This window comes from Lacerta agilis, chromosome 4, assembly GCF_009819535.1.
Source record: "Lacerta agilis isolate rLacAgi1 chromosome 4, rLacAgi1.pri, whole genome shotgun sequence".
In the NCBI taxonomy this organism is placed as follows: domain Eukaryota; kingdom Metazoa; phylum Chordata; class Lepidosauria; order Squamata; family Lacertidae; genus Lacerta; species Lacerta agilis.
The window spans coordinates 80,895,109-80,916,429 of NC_046315.1; the positions used below are offsets into that span (position 1 = coordinate 80,895,109).

A 21,321-nucleotide genomic window follows, 5' to 3' on the forward strand; every position below is an offset into this window, starting at 1 on the left:
AAATTAAACCAGCCTGATGTGCCGCAAAACAAACAAACCAAATATATTTTTCTTAATTTAACACAAGTTTCCTTGAATTTGTCAAGCTAACATTTCAAAAGCTTTTTCATGGACAATTGCATTAGAATCCCATATTACTGAATTTACCTCTAATAACGTAATTATCCAAGGCCTCTTCCATTCTTTGCAAAGCTTCAGCTCTGTTGGATCCATAGGTGATCAACTAAAGCACACATACACAAAATGATATATAAATATATATAAAAATTTAGGACCATCAAAATATTATTTGGTGGTAGAGGTTTTTAGGTCTCAATTTGATGTTTATAATTTTCAGTTTTTAATGCGATTTTAAAATGCTTTAAACATTTTTTATTGTTTTATCTCTTGTTGGCCATCCTAGGCACCTTTGGGAGGAAGGCCAAGATATAAATTTAGCAAATAAATATTTTGAGGATATCCAATGCAAAATCACCATGTCCACCATGTGCTTAGTTACCTTCATGCCAAATGGTCACTATGGCACATGCCTTTTGAGTTATGTGTATTGCACACTTCTGATGTGAGCTACAATGAGATCATTTCTTGGTGAAAAACTGAGACTGACAGTGGCAATCTACAAACTCCAGTGTTTCTCCTGCACAGCAAACCTCAGTTGGGACTCCTTGGTTTACCAGTAGGGAGTTGACTTGAACACAGGTGGTGAAGCGTATACAACAAAACAAAAGTAGGAACCCATTTATGTGATGGCAGTGAAATTGTCCTCCAGCATAAAAAAGCTGTCCAGCAAAGCCCTTTTAAGTGGTAACAAGATTTCAGCAAGACCCTACAACCCTTGGATATTAGAACCCAAGTAATTATTATTGGATCAGACCTTGATGCCAATATTGGTACAGTTCCTCTTCTAGCCTTAGTTCCTGCAATTGGTTTCAGCTGATGTGGCCTATGGATATGGGGCTTTAAGGGCTTCAGCCTGCCACCAGTATTCTTAACCCCTGCCTAAACTAAGCCTCCTGGTTGTATACTGTGCTCAAATAGGCTTAGTTTGGTCAGACTGTGTATGCACTTCCAGAGTTAACACTAAATACATTACTTCTGGTAAATGAGCCACCATAGCTGCTAGAGGGCTGTGTAAATTTGTGTCCCGGGCTTTTTTACTCATCCACCCATGTGAAACCAAGGGGTGAATTGTTTGTCAGATGTGAAATTTTATTCAGCTCTCCTACTACACTACAAAAACCAGGAAACATGGGGATCAGGAAACTATGGTTAATTTGTTTCTGGTTTAATTGTGGCTCAAAGCAATGGGACTGAATGCACTGGCGAAAGTTTTGTTTATATCTTGCCTTATTAAACTGAGAAATGATCCCCTGGACACAGCCAGTGTTTCCCCTGGATTTCACAGTATGAAAAATAATGTAAGAATTTCCATCTTTTAACTGTTTAAGGGGGTAGATACACTTTCATTTTTGAATGTTTACCTTGATTAGAAAAAGGGTTTTCTTGTTATTAAAACCACTTTTACTACTGAAATCCCTGAAGCCATTTTAACCCAAACACCTGCCACATACTTTTGCCTGAAACAGTATAATGTCACCAAACAAACCAAAAGAAGAGAAAAACCCACTGAACATTATGGGCATTACTCCCATGTCAACAGGCATATGACTGCATTGAAGAATCATCAGTCTACTACGCAATACTGTCCCGTTCATTTTTTTTTTTTTTTGGAGGAGCTATAATTTCTTTTTTAACTAGGGAAAAGTAGTTAACTCACTTTTGAAATCATAGGATCATAATAAATGCTGATTTCACTTCCTTGCTGTATGCCACTATCAACACGTACCTACAAAAGAGTGAGACAAAAGAATATTACCACAGGCAAAAGAAGAGTCAGTGTCAATAGTCGGCATAGTATAGCAACAGCTCAGGGCCCACAGACTGGCAGAGCGCCCACTGCTGACTTCAGACAATGGTCCAGTTTCCCATTTCACAATGGGAGAGATGTCCAGTTGCAGCAAAAAGTATGCACACAAATTCACACTCTGCTGCCTCCTCTAAGCACACTCCCACTAAGATATGAGAGATTGCCTCAAAAGCCCCTGTGACAATCACTGAGCCTCTAGGGAGAACATCTTGTTTCTTGTTGGGACTTGGGAGAAAGAGGCACAATAATGTACTCCTTGGAATACAAGTTAATTACTGCAAAGCTCCTTCTTGGCATCTCTTAAACTGGGAAATGGATGCCTGCCCCCAGAGCTCCATGTAATCATACATCTCCTAGTTTGGAATAATCCTTCATGCTGCAAGAAGCCAAAGGGAGGGCTTGGCCTCCAAACATCATGATGGCCCCAAAATATCTCTTCCAAGAGGAAAATGAAGTGTGTTTCAGAGAACTCTGAGAGACAGCAAGATCACATTTCTGCTGGGAGGAACTTCTGGAAAAAGCAACACCATAACTCTTTCTGTGGACTTTTAAGCATCAACGGGGTTAAAAGGAGCACAAAACGGTTTCTGCTGTGAACTCCTTTAAGTGTCCTTCCCAATGAGTGGGTAAAATGGAGACTTAACGTGGATGTAATAAGTGTGTGTGTATTTATAGATAAAGTGATTGGAGGAAGCGTATAGAACGTAAGAGTGTAAAAGTGAGCAAAGACAAGAACAGAGTGGTGTGGGGGTCAAGGAGACAGAGCTCTGATGGGGAGAGAGATTCAACAGGTAAAGAAGAAGTGAGGGGGGGGATGTTCCACAAAAACCCACAGTCATGGGCAAGTTATCTTTGTTAACAGTCCATCGGTCAACATTATTTCAGTTTACAAACCTTCCTAGAAGTATTTACGGTATATGCTGACACTCTTCTTTCTCTTCAATGTCCAACTTTAAAAATAAGACATTTACAGAGGACTGAGTTTTGCAATTCTCAGATCTAGAATTTTCATTGTCCCATTTAACTAGTGCCCCACCAAAATGCCCATGTAACTGATATATTGCATCAAAACTTTACGTAAATGCATCATCTGGGCCTCACTCCAGAAGGGCTGCTGCAGAAACTTTAATGTCCTGCTTATCAGCTCTATAGAAATACCAATACTCTAGCTTTCATGTCTGCAACACTTTCTTTTTCTTCCTCACTCTCATCTGTAGCATATTTTTCTTCTGATGATAGCATTCCCCTGAGGATTTAATGTTTACACAGCTTTTTCCATGGCTTTGCTTTATAAGGATACAGCTGCAATTAAAGTTCTGATTCTGCAACTCTTGTGGAGGTAGGAGGGGGAAAACACACACAGAGAGACAAGATATGTCTTTGAAGAACCTGATAGCTGTTAGTCAGCCAACAAAACTTAGTATTACTGTTGTTCTTTGTTTTCTTCTCTTGGTTTGATTTCTGCAAGAGTGGCACTGAGGTTATCCATATAAAAGTTTCAAAATGACTAATTCCTGAATAAATATTTGTTAAGATTGTTGCTTTAGAAATCTGGATAGCACACTACTCACAACACCAACAGGATAATTCAAGACCATTCTGGTAATCTTAAAAAGAAACGCCAAATGAGACTTGCTGGAGTGGAAGAGGTTTAATATGAAATACTCTGCTTGGGTTTGGCAGGGAGGGGGAAATGGGGCTTAGAAACTCCCTTCAATCTTCACCTGGGGGAAGAAACCCTTGTAATAAAACAGCAGCTCATCTGTCTGCAGCAAGGCAGAAAGAGGTCAACCCAACGGCTGTTAGGCTTTTAGATTTTAATTTAGGCAATTATCAAGGGGCCAGATGTAGAACCTCTTGTCTACAGTATCCACATGAGGTCACACTGATGACTTTATTATCCAAATGACATGTCCTAATAGGCTTTATTCTCTGCAATGAAAACTGCATCACATTTTTTTTCCTGGTAGAAAAAAAAGATAAACAGTGCCTTTATAATAGTAAGAGGACATCTTCATTAATGCAGGCCGCAAAACTGTAATGGCAGTTGTCAAGCACTTTCATCAGAAAAATCTCAAAATTATCTCAAAGATACTCAGTTATCAGCATGATGGTTTTAGCTATCCCCATGCCATGGAGGAAAAGAAAAACAGGAAATACTGAAAGGTCATGAGCATCATTGTAGAGAAGGAAACTGATTATGTGAGAAGATGTTTTGTATCATCGTCAATTAAAAAAAAAATTATCACCTAAATAGAAACCTAACCAAAACAAGCTAAGGTTGGAACAAGTTCAGCCTTCCATCACCAGCAATGTTATGCTTGCAATCATCAACCTTTTCTCTCCCAAATATCCACAATAGGAACTATCAGAAACAGGTCAAGAAACTGCAGAGAGAAGCAGGCATAATTCCACAAGAAATACGGAATTAACTTCTCTTTATATTTAAGACTCAGAAGCCTTGCAGCAAAATAGTGGCCACTGCTCAGTAGCTACATGAGTTTGGGGTTCCAAGAATGCAAAATTATTGTTCAAGCTAACATATCAGAATTTATTCATAAACATGAATACATTATTCATAAACAAGATTGTCAGTTAAGTTCTTCAGAAACACCAAATATGGCATACCATGTTTGTACATTCACAATCTTTTTAGGTTCCCATGCTATCTATGCAGTCTACTATTCTAACACAAGTTACAAACTAGTACAACGTACATTTAGTCATTCAGTTGTTCTTTATATACAGAGAACAGGATGAAATGTCTGGTGGCATCTCTCCCCAGCCTTTTAAAAAAAAACAACCATCAATTCTTCTAACCCACAACAGCAGTAGCTTCTTTTCTTTAGCCACAACAAGATGTGGAAATAAATGGTTAGAGAGGGTCAAAACTGACAATAATTAAAAAGAAGTAATAAGCCAGGTAACAATCTGACTGCGCACGACCTCCATGCACAATCTGACAACAGTGTTTCACTGTGTTACCTAATTCTCAGTGTAGAATATTCCTCTTATGTAGCTCAAGCCAATACTGAATTCATTCTGTCCCATAGGGATGTTAGTTATAGAAACTACCTTCTGAGATGCCTAGGTCTCTGTTCAATACAGGAACTGTCCACAATTAGGAGGATGATAGAAATCTAATGCATTCTGCTTAAAATCATATTGGGGAAACAAATGCATGTTTATGATGGAGCAAGGTGACAGTTATATCAGCACACCACCAGAAAGTGATTAATTATGTCCAAATTGCAGGCAAACATGTTCACTGTAGTATGCTCTATTCACAAAAATGGCTTATTTTGTTGCATTTGTAAATCTGGCTATTTTGAGTTCTAAAAGCAGTCACTGCCTAGGCAGTTATTCAGTTGGAATGATAAAAGGGAATGTGTCTTTCTGTATGCTTTGGGGCAAGGAACTTAAAACACAAATGCATTAAGATCAACACTACTGGTAAAATAAAAGCAGATGGGCTGGCCTCTCCACAGCTACTGTATGAGGTGTGAAGCAAGGTAGGAATATACTTAATGGAGATGGTTACACCACCACCACAGAAATGGATAGATGAGTTTTGCATCATGCACACACAAACATCAACACCACACCAGGACTCAAGTTCTCTGTTTCATGCCAGATGTGTAGGAATGAAATGCTGGTAGTCAAATTGTGAGCCAAAACTATTTATTTTATTTCAACTAATTTGTACATGCTTCCCCTCTTTAACCTTCCCCATTCTTATTACTTCATTTGTGCCAGGGTTGAGCTCCAGCAGTAAACAAGCTACTTTAGGCCCTCCTTAAGTAAAAGTATCTAGAAGCACAAGGTATGGCAGCTATCATTTATAGGAATGGCCAATAATGGAATTAAATGTTAAGGCATATTGCAGTGTCTTACTCCATGCCTTCCTTTCATCATGCACTGTCTACATCAGTGTTTCTCAAGCTTGGGTCTCCAGCTGTTTTCAGCCTACAATTCCCATCATCCCTAACCACTGGGTCCTGCTAGCTAGGGATGATGGGAGTTGCAGTCCAAAAACAGCTGGAGACCCAAGTTTGGGAAACACTGGTCTACACCTTCAATTTAAAACATAAAGAAACATCCCATGTCAGAGATATTCAATGCTCCTATGCCAAAGGTAAACTCACAGAGCAATACACACACCTTACTCTGAGAAGCTGGGCTTACAATAAAACGTTGCTGCATGAAGCGTGTGCTCAGTGTTCCAGTCATTCAGTCCTCCTCACTACTCCTTTCTTATTCCCTTATTATGCCTTGCCATCCCTGCCCACAATAAACAATCAGCACTCCATAGCTGTAGGGCATACTCAGTTCAAGTTGGGAAGTTCTGGGGGCTCTATCCACAACTCAGGGCTTGTATTTTATTTTATTTAAATTATTCTTCTTCTGCAACACTTGAGGTTCCCCCAGACCAGCTTATACCTCCTCTTGTGTGTGGATGGTGTCGTTTTGGTGACATAAAGATCCACACTTACTTCTGAACATTAAAAATAAGAGTGAATTATCATGTATTAGAAAGAAAACGCCATGGCTTTTGCCATATAATTCAACTTTCTGAATCAAATAGCTTCCCACAGTTGTCGGATTAATGTCTTCATTTCGAAAGTTCTCTTTCAGCATAAAAAAGACAAGCAAGCAGTTTGCAAAGGGGGGGATCGCTGCTCTGTTTTTAACAAAATGGTGGCACTACACAGAAAGGGAAAGGGAAAGGCCCAGCCACGCTGTATGAGATCCTCAAAACCATTACTCTTATGCTTCCAGGATAATTAAAATTTCTTCCCTCAGTACCACGATAGGCTACGTGAATCTATCAGGCATCTCCCACCCTTCATTTTCAATTCACCTCTCCCCCTAAGCACAAATCCCAACCCGCCATGTCTACCTGACAAGTGACAGCCCAATCTGATTAAATGCTTGCAAAGGAGAGGACTCATGGGCCTCCATGACAGGCCAAAAGTGATCACCATGGAGATACATAATTACAGCTGTCAACGCATCTACTGTCCTGCTGGCATCAATTTGATTGCTCCCAGCAATAATGATAGACAAAGCTTAGTATGCACTCTCTTGCACCCAATCACTTTGTCTATTCCGTGGTCCATTTAGCTGACATGCAACATTCACACAAGCAAATAACAGCAGTAAGCAGAACATTTAAGGCATTTTAATTGTTTTTTTTCTTTCTCTGGATGGCTCACAAGTGCAAATGTTATTACATAAAACTCCTGCTGCAGCATTAATTGAAGAAAGATTTGGTGGGACAAAGACTGTAGGGGGTACAGTTTGTCCATTATCACTTGTACTTTCAACAGGTCTCATGTTTAGAAAATTGCAAATTGCAAAAACTTGCAAGGGCAAAATATTTGACATCCTGTTAGCTATTACAACATGGTGAAAAACCTCAACCTGCCCCCAGAGTAATTACTGAAAATTATTTCTTAGTTCATTTGGGTTTCATTAAATATGCTTAAGATACATTCCCTCTGTAATAGCTGTTGTTTTTTTAATCTTTCATTCAACATCACATAGTGCCTGCTAAACCTTGACAATTTGTATTTCTCCTTTTAAGCTTTGAACACAGCATGGAGCCTTAAAGCCCAAGAAAGGGTCAGGTCCTCTCTAGGAAGCATATGGGCAAAAACAATTTAAGAAGTGAAATAAATCCTATATCCAATAACATCACCAAATTTAGGATCCGGCCTGTAATCTTATGCCATTTTTTTCCATGCAAGTAATCATGGTAAATCATCATATTCACAGATGGTATCGGCTTGTCATTTCACAAAGCCGACACCATGCCATATATACACACTTATTACTTTGACTACCTTGATTATACAGAACAGAAGAGATGCCCTTGTCTTTTTTGTGCTGGTTGTTAAACAACCACTCTAAACAGACAGTCTACAACACTGAAATGTGTAATAATCACTTTTCATCAACTGTAGTAAATTGCATTTGGTCTCTAAAGCTTGAAAGCTAAACAAATAGGACCACTCCTCTTTGGGGCATTTAGCACTTTGCAGGGACAGGCAATTGAACATTTTATTTTGCAGCTTGATCTTCTGGTTATACTTACTGCTGCTCTAAAAACCAGGATTATAGGACAGATATCACAGAAGTATAAATAATGGGTTTGTAGAATAGCTCCCTTTTTAAAAGCCAAATCCTGTTTCTTTTTGACTGTATCGTATTTCTAATTACTACAAGTTAACAGAATCTAACTCCATCTCCCTTAGTTAATAAACGAGTTTAAGGTGGCTTGTTTTAAGCAGCACTGAACATGAACGACTTCTAGTGAATTCAATGAGATCTGTGGTTTCTTAGTGCCTGTGAAAATGAGAAACAAGGAAACATAAGAATTACTTACATTGGGCACATGCAGCGGTTCTTTGTACTGAGACAATCTACCAATAGATGGCAGACCAAAAGATTTGTAGGGATCCTAAAATGAAATTCAAACACAGGGAGGTATTAACTTTGTAAGACAAAGCACAGGAAACAAGGTTAAGTCACTGGGAAGCCAACGGTTTCCTCCACTTTAATTTTCAACCAACTATATTTTGTTTTCAAAATGACTTATTTTGGGGGGATATGAATTTGCTTCTTCCATTCAAGTCATGGAAGGTTTGTTAAAGCTAAAAACCTTCCTGCTGTGCCTTTATTAAGCCAAGGGCAATCTTTCTAAGAGAAGGCACAATAGTAGGGGCACAGACAGAGAACAAAAACACATAACACAAAAAGAAAATCCGAAAAAAACACAGACGAGCATTCAAGCTTCAATGTTTTCAGGATAACAACCCAAATAATTCACTAACACTTAATATATTTAAGGAACAACTTAGTGCATAAATGCATGATTCTGCGGTGGTCAGTGTGAGAGTTGGAAAGTTTCTGTCCACCCTTACAGTGTTAAATTCTCTGTTCAAAATCCCAACTTGTCTTTATTTGATGAACACACAGAGACTGGACACAGAATCAATTAATGGCAGTACCAAAACCACCATTAATATTAATATCACCTTGTGTTATTTTAATATTAATATTTTTAACCGCTTTGTAAACAAGTTGCACTTTGGGATTCACACACGGTAATGTGTAGTGAATGTTAAGAAAAAGAATCAACCACCCCCACCCCTAAATGCCAGGGAGAGACATACAACACTGTTCAAACAAGGGAAAGGCTGTAAAGAAATGAATGAAAACACACACACATTATGGAAACCGAAGATAATGCCCAAAGCATTGACATTCACATTAGGAAACTAAAGTTGAGAATATTTCAGGCAAAGTCTTGGTTTCAAATCTCAGCAGATCAGTGTGCAAAAGTTTGGTTGGTTAGTTCTAAATAAAGATTGTGTGTGTGTGTGTGTGTGTGTGTGTGTGTTAAAGTAATTGGCAGCCACTATAATATCTAGTCATACTGAACATGTAGGGCAGCCACTTGACCTTTCCAGAGGATCCACTTGAAAAATAGCAAAGCTAGCACGAGTTCATAAGAAAGCTCATGTTGAAACATTGTATGAAATTGCTAAAACATGGCATGACTGCAGAATACTCTTCTTCCAAATGTGGTATATAATTCCTGCCGCCCCGCCCCCCAATCTTTGCATAAAGAAAGCAAAAAAGCAAAAAGCAAAAAGAAACGCTACCCAAAAACCTTAAATCAATTACGTCACGTGAAATGGATCAAGCAGAAAGATACAGTCTTGGGTGGTTTGCTACACCTGGCACTAACAGCTTCTTACACAGCCGTTCACCCTCCCAGACGTTAACAGTTATTTTACCTCAGCATATACTCGACATTCAACCGCCCAGCCGTTGATAGGAATATCAGCCTGTTTGTGCCTCAGAGGGTAACCCTTGGCAACACGGATCATTTCTTGGACTAGGTCCAGACCGGTAATGCATTCTGTGATGGGATGTTCAACCTGCAAGGTCAAGAACTGTCAGTCAGTACATAACAAAACAACTAAATTCTCCCCACCACCCAATAAAACAAAAAATACTGAAAACTCAAAAGGGGGTAATTTACAATAACGGCCATTCTTCTTGTCATATAGCTACTCAGGAGAGCAAGTCCTGCATTCAAGATGTATTGCAGAAATCAGACAGGAGCAATACAGCTAAGCTAAACTAAGCTAAGCTAAGCAAGCAAAGCAAAGCAAAATTGCAGGCAATGGGGAAAATTTTAATATATAGATATATAGATTTTTAAAAAAACACCTTGGTATTTAATGATGAAAACTGAAGTTGTTTTTGAAGCATTTAGAGATGGGACTTTAGAAGTTGGTCTCTTTTTTTAAAAAATAAATAAATCTAGAAACACACAAAGTATTTTGACTGAAAGCTCAAAGTAGCTGGCTGATAATCAACCCATTCTGCTACACTTAACATGGCATGTACAGGAGCAGCCTACAATCTTCCATAGAACCAGACTAGCCTAAGTCTCACCCACACGCCTGCTTTCACTAACCTGTCCTGACAAGCAACCAGATTAGCGTAATCTTACATCAGTGCAGTGTAGCAGAAATGAGCAGATGGATCCTTCAGGTTTTTTTTCCCTCCAGACTTATCTGTGTAGTGCTTAGCATACACAATAGCTGAGCTGGACCAGTAGAATCACTGTGTGCTCTCAGCAAATAGCTGCTAACGGCTCAGGATGATGCTGTCATGGGAATACCCCTCATTCACAGTGAAACCAAGCAGGAGAGCGAGTAGACAAGTCTCTCTTGTTGTTAAAATGGATTTACGTACATGTGTATTTAACTTCCCAAATGTAACTTAATTGGCATGGAAGAATTATAAAATAGCCACATACAAAGGGAGCAAGTTAAGTAACTTAGTAGCCAAATTCTATAAAATTTATAAGTGCACTTGCCACATTGGTGTGTGGGTGTGTGTGTGGGTGTGTGTGTGTGTGTGTGTGTGTGTGTGTGAGAGAGAGAGAGAGAGAGAGAGAGAGATGAACTGATCTGCCATTTTTAGTGTAAAATCCTTTTTTGTAGCTCGTCGTGTATCTTTAAGACACCTTATTTTACAAGTGTTTCTCTATCCAGAGATGTCATACCACATGTATTTTGTGACACAGGAAAAGGTCACTGAACAAACTAGGTATTTCCCCTTCAAGTACATTAATTGAAGGAGAACATTTTGTCTATTGTAATATCATTGCAGTGGGTCTTGCAAAAAAAAAAAAAAAGATAGTAAAATAAACAGATGGCACCCATAATTAGTCCTCTGTGCATTTTGAGTTTGTTTACAGCACCATATTTTAAGACAGCCTGACAACTTTAATGACATCACTGAAATAAGTACCTTATATTTAAAAGAAGAAGAGGAGGAGGAGGTGTTGGACTGAAATGGGAATTTGATTGTGCAGCTTAGGAAGCTACCACTGGGATTCTTAAAACTTTTGGCAACACGTGATACTCCTCAGGTATGTCAAACGTAATGGTACTTAAAGAGACTCTCAAAAGAATTCTGTACCTTCCCTGCCCATAGTGTTCAACTGACGCCATTCATGTTCTATTAAAACTTCACAAATTATCAACATTTTAGGGCGGATATAGTTTATTTTCTCAGGTTTTTAAAAAAGTGTCTTTGAGATAACTACATCCTCAAAACCATGTTTTGGAAAATAACTGAATTCTTTGTAAAGGCATTTTAACTGTTTAATTTTATCTTCCTTTTCCCTTGAATCATCATCCCAATGTGAAATGAAACAGACCCATTGTAAAGTTTCATTGTTAATGATCAAACTAGGATGGAACTTCTCCGGAAAGCAAAGTATGTGTGTAGTTTATTCTCAAAACACTTACAAACATTTATTTAATCAATTCTTCAAAAGACATCTTTGTCTCTATAAACATTATTGTCTATTGCGTCAATATACTTCCTTTGTACAAAGCTGGAGAGAGGCAGGGGAAAGAAGACGACAGGGAATGGGAAAAAGTTGGGCATGTTCATTTCGCTGGAACTATTTAAGCACTCTTGTTGTCCTACAAGAATATAATCAAATTTATATATTTATTTTACGTGTTTTTTCTTTTACCTCTCGACTTGAAAAACAAGTATATGCAGAAATGACAGGCAGAAGCCCAGGCCCCGTCAAAAGTTAGTAGCCTTGGCAGATTAGCAGTCATTGGGCAACAGCAGCAACATCAAAAGAGAAGCAGTTACCGGTAGTTTGAGAAGGTACTGCTATATTCAACGGGATGTTGAAAGTAGTTTGGAGTCCTTTAAGACAGACTAACTGTCAGAAATCCACAGCTACTTAGAAGACACTAAAAAATATCTGAAAGTGTGACTGATGTGAGGCCTGCTCAAGGAAACTCTGTCCATTATGGAGATAAAGCCTACCTAAAACATAGTATTAATCCAACGAGAAACTCAAGTGGAAAGGGGCAAATTGCAGTTAGATGCTCTACCTCAACTGCTGAGGTGGTCTCAGTACTTTATTTCTAGAAAAAAAGGTGCTGTTACTCAACATGAAGTTGTTACAGTAATTGCCACACTTTTAAACAACAACAAAACTAGAGGTGCTGGTACTGTGTACTATTTAGTACCCCCACAAAAAAGCACTGGGTCTTCTGATGGGCACCTTTGGTGGTACCACATGTCCCTGTGGTTAAGTTGGTTGTTACCAGAGACTGAGCCTTTAATGTTGCAGGTACTGTTCTGTGGAACTCCATGCTAACAGATGTTTAGGAAGAACCATCCCTGCTATTTTGTCGGCATAATCTAAAAACTCTATTATCCAGACAAGCCTTTCAAACTTGAGGTTCTTTGCCAACTAGTTCCTATTGATGTGTTCGATTTTTACTGTAATACTGACAGAACATCTTTACTGGAGAAAATTACTGAACTCCAACCTACTTCAGCTAGGATTCACATTTACGTAGTAAAGATATAGCCACATAGAGTTTTAACAGAAAATGGAAAATGGAACTCCTGACTTTGCACAAATCAAGTGTTCTCAAAATGTGTTCTCCATGCAATACCAGCATGACCCTCCTTCCTTAGTAAATGACAAAACAATTGCATGCAATCTAAATATATATCATATAGGAGGAGCAGGCAATTTTCAAGATCCTTTTCAGTCTGGAGTTAGGCATAGTTTGGGCACAGAAACGGCTTTGGTTGAGGTTTATGATTACCTCTGTTGGGCAAGACTCGGAGGGAGTGCAACACTGCCAATTCTCCTTGATTTCTCAGCAGTTTCTGATAATATTGACCATGGTATTGTTCTAGAGCGACTGTCTGAGTTGGGGTTGGATGGCATAGTGCTGTGGTGGTTCCAGTCATACTTCGATGTTTTTTTCAGAGAGTGGTACTTGGGAAATGTAGTTTGGCCGTGTAGAGCCTTCAATGTGGGATACCACAGGATACGATTTCATCCCCCATGCTGTTCAACATCTACATGAAACCACTGAATGGGGTTGTCTAGGGTTTTGGAGTCGTTGTCAACAGTATCCAGTTCACAGTGCGGGTTTTGACCTATAAAGCCTAATGTAGTTCAAGACCGCAAGAGCTCAAGGACCACCTCTCCCCACATGAACCACCCCAGACCCTGTAGTTATCACCTGAGGCCCTTCTCCAAGTGCCTCCTTCATGGAAGATTCAGGGTGTGGGTACATGAGAACAGGCCTTTTTAGTGGTGGTTCCCCATTTGCTAGGAGGGTGAAGCCTTTATTCAGGCATCAGGCAAATACTTTCCATTTTACCTGGTCTTTTGACCATTAATTTGAAGGGTTTTCAAGTACTTGTTGACTCTTTTAGTGGAGCAGAATCTGTAAGACCTTTTATTTGTATAGATGGGGGGGTGTTAGGTTTTTGCTGACTGTATTTATTATAACTGGTTTTAGTATTTCCATTGTGCATGTAAGTTGCTTTAAGTCATTTCCATGAGCAAAGCAACTAAGAAATAATAATAATAATGTTGAAGATGGTCGAGTGTTTGAGATTTCCCTTTAATTTAACCAGCAGCAGATAGCATTAACAATTCTACGCTGCCTTTTCTGCCATTTATTTCTGGCACGTTTTCCTTTATTTCAGTTTCATCACTTTATTCCCTATCCCCCCACTAAGTGGCTGTCTGGCTGAGTAACAATGTTTGGACTTCAGACTATGTGTATAACTCAGACATCCTTCTTTCCATTCTCCATTCTCCTCCTCTTTCCTTCCTTCCTTGGCTATTTGTGATTTGAAGGTGGAGCCAGAAACACAAACACACAGCCTGATATAACATAGCCACCATAGCACTCTCTTGTGTTTCCCAACTGGGCTATTTTATTTTCTGTCCCCTAAAACAGTCAGAATGTGGAAGCTATTGCCATAAGAGCATGTCATTGTTATTCTTTGGTAGCAAAATACCACAGCATTCTAGTCAGCTAGTTAGCCTGTCTCACTCCCTTTGGCTAGCCATTTAAGCACCTATAAGCCAGAGACGACATCTCACTCTGTACCTTCAATCCTTATAAGAACAGAGAAAGCTTTAGAAATATTGGTTAAACGATGTTAGCTTTATGCATATGTGGGAGCACGTAGTGCACTTTAGAGAAAAAGATCTGAAATAGAGTATTTGAAAATTTATAATAGTGGGGAATCAGGTTGAATACAATGGTGTACATAGGAGACACAAACTTGCAACGCCAAGTATGAAATTGTGCTTGGATCTATTGTGATATTTATGCTGGAGTTGAAGTTCAACAAGTTCTTCCTACATTCAGCATGATTATTTCTACAGCTGACCTATCCTACATTTTATTTATTGTATTATTGAATGCAAAAGCGTGGAACAAATCTCCCTGGTAGCCAGAGAGATGCAAGCAAGACCACTCTCTAACCATTTCTTCAGAGTATGTAAAGCTATAAATTACTTCATTTACTTCATGATGATAGTGTTCATGTTCAACTGTGATCCTGCCCCCACCAATCCACTGCTCAAGGCCCTGTACACAGTGTCCCTGTCTTACATACAGAGCTCAGTGCAGAGCAGGAGCAAAACAGGTCAGGGAAGAGCAAAGTGTCCGAGAGCTCCTCTTCAGGTCTTGATAAGCCAATGTTTGGCTTGGTGCATTGTGCAAATGCAACCAGAGTCCTCTGATATATTCAGTGTCTTGCTTACAATTTGTATTTTTCATGTGCAATCACCAAGGGTGCTGCAAAAACTTTCCAGATGGAGAAACCCTGTCGTTGGAAACTTTAGAAAGCCTGTTTAAACACTATTCAGTCAGATCTGTTCTTTCCAACTTTATCGGAAATGCACTAAGCTTTAATTAAAATGTTTGTTAGGTGCATTTCTCTAATTCCTCTATCTTGGCTGTGTATTGTCTCTAATTAGTGTTTCAGTTTGAAGCTGGTGAGTAGTAATTTTATTGGCCTCATCTACAGTTTTCCCAATTGATATGTCACTTTTCCCCAACCCTCAAACTTTGATGCCTATTAGCAGACTTGTAACTAGCCATCTAAGCTTTTCTCCCTTTTTAATTAAGAGCCAAACTTAGTAATTCTCATAAAGCTTTTTCCCCCCAAATTTAACTCTAGAGCCAGGAGACTCTGCAGATGTTTTGTGTTTACAGTCAATTTTTAAATGACACGCTGCTGCTGCCTTCTCTAACATCCATGTTCTGGGGAGCTCAAGATTGCTAGACTGCTCATTCATTTGCTGCTTTTGCACTATACCTGGAAATATCTGCATCCACCAAACTGAGTATTGAAAGACTGTGTTTGACCGCATTTAGAGGCTCCTTTCTAAAACCTACTGTAGGTTTTAAAGTTTTTTATTTAATGGCAACTCAACACATGGCACTCTTCAGAGGATAATATTTTATTCTATGTGTCTCTCCATTGCTCATTTGCTACCTTGATTACACTGTTTTCATGATCACAAAATGTTAAGACCATTTTGCTGAGGTGGGCGGGGAGGGGGCAGAGATGAGAAATTCCAAAGGCACAACACAAAAAGGTCTTCGTTAGCAACCATACTCTGCCTAGCACAAAGGAATGAATGAGCAACTGTGAGCCAGCATCTGCAGCCATGTGCCCAGTCTTGCATTCTTATCACAAGAGCTGATACTATCTTGTTGTAAGAATTATTTTGAATGTTTTCCAGAAGCAATGTAGAGTTCTGTGCTGCCATGTTGTTTCTACATTATGCAGGTTGCAGATATTTGGAGGCAATGGAAATTATTTTCATGGGTAAATTTGCTAGTGTATGATACCCCCAATCATCACTTTAGTCCCTGTAACTTCTTACATACATTTCTGCTGCAACACCACTTTGGTCCACATATTTTAGCTGTTATGTATCCCTTGTTTTCTGGCGTGCCAAGGTCAAACTATACGCCTTGTTTCCCTATAAACAGTATGATGATTGGCAAACACGAGTGCACATTCACCAGATCAAGTAAACTTCTCTGTTCAAGGTCTAACTCAAAATCAGTGCTGTCCAGCACAACATATCACAACCACAAACTCAAGGAAGGAAATCAGCACTGGGAATAAAACGTTATCTTAGTGTTGCTCTACTATGGTTTTAAAGAGACTTGAAAAGTTTTTAGCATAAAAATACAATTTTTCATCCACCCATATTCTAAAAATAGCGTATCTCCCCTCCTTCTCACTTCCCCAGTACCTGAAGTCTAGTGTTCATTTCCAAGAAGAAGAAATTCTTTCTTGAGTCTATAAGGAATTCCACTGTTCCAGCAGATGAGTATTTTACAGCTTTTGCAAGAGCCACTGCTTGTTCTCCCATAGCTCTGCGTGTCTCAGGATCCAGGAAAGTGCTACATGAGTAGAGAGAAAATGTGTTGGAGGGGTTAAATTCAGCAAAAGGAATTTTTGATACTTTAAGACACCCAAATATCAAGAGGAAATGTAATGTGAAGTAACTGCCGCCCAAAGCAAACCATTAAACACTGGTAACTACAAGCTTGGGAATTATAGTTTTTTTTAAACCCTGACTTTTAATAATCAACTAACAAAATTAATGCTAAAATTAAACATTCTAAGTTCACATATTTCAAAATCTGTGTCCTAGTGGGTAAATAAATTTAAATACTAGCTGATCACAACTGTCCCTTATTTTGAAATATTGAAAGAATACCCCTTACATAAGCCACCTTCACATTTCTCAAGGTCATTTAGAAAATATGGAACACTTCTACCAAATATTAGGTTTTTTTGGTCTACATAACCAATATGTATGGTTGCAGCCCTGACACTGACTATGTCTCCTTTAATTTATATATATAACAATGGTAAATTTTGGTTCACAGGGGTCTCCCATTCAAGAACTAATCAGATTCATACTTGCTTAAGTTCAGATATAATTCACTGGGCCTGATACAGAGAGACCCAAAAGTTCCCAAACTTAAGATCAAAGAATGTGATGCTGTATAGGAGAAATATGGACTTTTACATGAGTACTTTATTTCTATTATTATTATTATTATTATTATTATTATTATTATTATTATTATTTCTTCCTCATCCTTTATTATAAAGGCAGGTTACAACAATATAAAAGTACAGTATTCAAATAATTTACAATCAGAAGAACAGAACGTCAAAAGCGTGCACCTTCAGCATACAATAAAAGCTATACAATGGTGGTGTTAGACCAGAGCTGTCAACCTTCCTTTTTTTTGCACTGGGAAACGGCCATAGCTGTCAACTTTCCCTTTTTTTGCAATGGGAAACAGCGCTGGAGTAAGGGAATTTCCCACAAAAAAGGGAAAGTTGACAGCTATGTGTCAGACATGTCTACAGGGGAATCCCACCATTTAGGGGCTGCCACAGAGAAAGCCCTCTCTCAGATTGCCATGCCCACATTCCACATGCTGCCCAGAGGGGGGCTGTCCGCTGCATCTCTACAATTCACTGCTCTGGGCTTGTCTCCTTCCTGTCAATGTCCACTGGGGACAGTTAATTCTGCTATTTCTCAGCATTTGGTGTGATTTGAACCGCTGAGAATTTCAGGTGCTCAGAGGAGATACGCGCAGAGCATTCCCTTGAAGTCAGGCAGCAATTATTCTTTCACACTCTAAAAGCCAACTTTTTGGATAGAAGAGTGGCTTGCTTCCAGTTCTATTTCAGACAGAGAGCTCCAGTCCCTGATTTGCCAGCAAGGATAGCTGGCTAGGGTCCTCAAGTTCTTTTTGTGTGTGGAAAAGCATTACCATTACAAGAATTCAACTTTTTAATGCAATTCTACACCATCTCCAAATTGCAGTAGTTTTATCTATTTGTTCACAACATGCATGTTTTCTCAGAGAATTGAGGCAATAGACAGAGGGCTGGATGGATGGGTGGATGACTGAAAATCTTGAAATGAGAACCTTGCCGTTCCAAACTGAACTGTGTTAACGTTTCAACTTTAGCCTCTGAATATGACATACAATGACAGTAACAGCTTGCATCTTAAATTATTCTCTCAACTTTACCCTAAAGCTGAAAGTTTTAATTTTCTGTTTTTCTTACTTTGATTCATCTGTTCCACACAGCATGGCTCTCTTCCCTCCCCTTCGTGGACACAGCTGTTTCTTCTGCCCTCAAGTGCAGTTGTCAAACCCTCTTGGGATTCCCTCTTAAGACTGTTCCCCCAACCAGCAAGTTTCCTCACTACAGGATACTAAATATATCATCTTCCAGAGGCTTGCCAATTCAGAAAAATATACATATTCTAGCAATGCTTCTTCATACTGTTTAGGTATTTCAACTGTAAAAGTTTATATTACCTTGCTCCCACCTCCACTGTGTGAAGTAATCCAAGCATACAAGAGCATACAGAATTTTGAAAAAGTAAAATGTGGCAAAAATTGTTATTTGAAAAACTGCAAATGTGGTGAAAATTGTAATTTGAAAAACCGAAAGTTGTCTCCATTTTCATCTCCAAGAAGGAGCAAAAGAAGCCTCAACATAGTACTGAAAAACAAGTATTTTATCAAATATTAAGAATGCTTCTAAAAAAAATTTAATCGCCCAGTGTATTTCTGTTGGCGTCATTTTTGGGACACAAAATGAAGGTTTTCCTATCAAGCCAACATCTCTCACTTTTCCCCCTATTCTCATCCAGTCCACTCTGAAGCAAACACCACATTATACTTCTTATATTAGAGTGGTAAATCAAAGAAATGTAATAATCTCAATGGCAAGGGAACCAGAAAATAAGAGGAGAGCTGTGCAACAGAAGGTATTTCCTGTGCTTAAAATGTAATGAAAATCTCTGATTATTAAGCTCCTACAAGGAGCTGGGTGCTGTACAGGAATAATGATAAATAAAACCAGCGTGCCAGTTCACCATCTAAGAAAATAAGACACACTAGGGAAGGTGGAGGGAGAATGAGTGGAAGAAGACGGCAGTGGGATAAAGAAGCGGAACACATTTTAAGAGGATCTGCAGTTTTCACAATAACTTTGTCCCACTGAAACCCTCGCTAATCAAAAACAAAAAACTTTTATAGTAAACTTGTTAGGCTCTCATGACTGTGGCTTGTGGTGACATATGGAATGGATCTCTAATCCACAAACCTCCTTCTCTATCACTACACAGAGGCACATGCAATAAGGGTCAATCAATTTTGCCATCCATCAGCTCCTCCTTGTATCTCACAGGACCCCTGATGTTTGAGGTTGCTGGAAAGTAACTTTTAGGGCTGAGCAGAATAAACTTTTTGCTTCTCTGGATCCAAGCAGTACAAAATTATGCTTGAACTAGGACACACAGTGCTCACTAAAAAGGGGGGGGGTATCCTTGAACGTTCAGTTCACTGCTTGAAATCTGAATTCTCATATATTTAGAGGAAATTATCAAATCTCTGAACCAGCAATTTTATTTATTTACAAAATACAGACATGTGTGTAAAGCTATGGCACAGATATTATGTACTGTTATCAGCTTGGAGTCATTCTGTACATACTATTAACTTCCTTCCAATTTTCTGAAGGCGGTCCAGCATTTCAAAATTTGAAATGCCACACCCCAATCCTTTTAATCTGAATGAAACAGATTTCAGAAATCCATGACCCTCACAGCAAATAACTTTGCATGGAATAGTCATTCCAAAATAATATTGCAACAAATTAGAAATTACTGCTTAATAGTCTCTGTGGTGAGAAATAGGAAAGAATCCCACACTGTAGTTAATACACTGATATTCTTTTCGCTTCTACTTCTGCAGTAAGCAATATTTTAAACAATTAAAAACGAATGCTGCATAACGTTGGCAGAGCAAGTGCAAGTGTTCTTGGACAACATTGATTATCTCGATCCATTTCAATCTAGTTCGAGGCCTGGTTTTGCAGCTGAATTGGTCTTGGTTGCCCTGATGGATGACCCATATTAGGGAAGGAACAGGTGAGTGCAACCCTGCCAGTATTACTCAATCTCATAGTGATTTTTGATGTTACTGACCATTGTATCCTCTTGGATTGCCTGTGTGGGATGTGTACAGGAGACTCCCAATAGTCTCCAATACAGTAGTCAAGTTCACAGAGAATCTTTGAGAGGAGTCCCCTTCAAATTTCTGGCAACTGTGCTATGGGGTTCCACAGGCCACTATTTTGTCTCCAATGCTTTTTAACATCTATATGAAGCCACTATGTGTGGCCACTGTGTTTTAGAACACAGTGCCATCAGTAGACTGATGACACACAGCTCTACTTTATCTGAGCCAGGAGAGACTTTGCAAGCTCTGAACCAGTGTCTAAATGCAGTGGTGGACTGGATGAGAGCCAATAAAGTGAAGACAGAGGCTCTGTAGGCAGGTGGTTCCTGTGTCCAGAAGACAGACCAGTTGCCTGTTCTGGATGGGGCTACACTCCCTCTAAAGGAGCAGGTATGTAGCTTGAGGCTACTCCTAGACACATCTTTGTAATTAGAAGACTGCCTTTGATCAGCTTTGATTGGTATGCCAGGCATGGGAATACTTTGCCATTGTAGTCCATGCATTGGCAAGTTCAAGACTGGGTTACTGCAACACACTATGTTTGGGCAGGTATGGAAGCTCCAACTGATGCAGAATGTCACTGCTAGACTGCTAGACTGCTGAGTGGGGCAGAAAGCAAAAACATGTGACACCTCTGTTGAAACATTTGCACTGGCTGCCCATATCCAAGTTTTTGTGTCAGTATACAAAGCCTGGACAACTTAAGTCCAAGATACCTTAAGCTGTCCTTTTATCACAGCCCAATCACCAAGATCACCTGAAGGAGCATTGCTAGTTGTCTTGCATCTTAGAGGCCTCATTGGCCTACACAAGAGGTCAGGCATTTAGTGTCACTGGTCCATGTTGTGCAACACTCTTCCAGCAGAGATTCACAGGCATTCTCACTTTTAACATCCAGGCATCTCTTGAAGACTTTTTTATGTT

At 39.2% G+C, this 21,321-nt stretch overlaps 1 protein-coding gene across 3 annotated transcripts in view; it reads right to left on the reverse strand.

Moving 5' to 3' along the window:
• PCCA (propionyl-CoA carboxylase subunit alpha) overlaps positions 1-21,321 on the reverse strand; it is a 219,784-nt gene that overhangs the window by 121,534 nt on the left and 76,929 nt on the right. For all 3 annotated transcript variants that reach the window (XM_033147813.1, XM_033147812.1, XM_033147814.1), the window contains exons 12-16: positions 16,584-16,734; positions 9,733-9,876; positions 8,316-8,390; positions 1,778-1,846; positions 148-223 (exon numbers count right to left, since the gene is read on the reverse strand). In XM_033147813.1, coding sequence (XP_033003704.1) covers positions 148-223; positions 1,778-1,846; positions 8,316-8,390; positions 9,733-9,876; positions 16,584-16,734 — 515 coding nt within the window. The remainder of the gene's footprint in view (positions 1-147; positions 224-1,777; positions 1,847-8,315; positions 8,391-9,732; positions 9,877-16,583; positions 16,735-21,321) is intronic.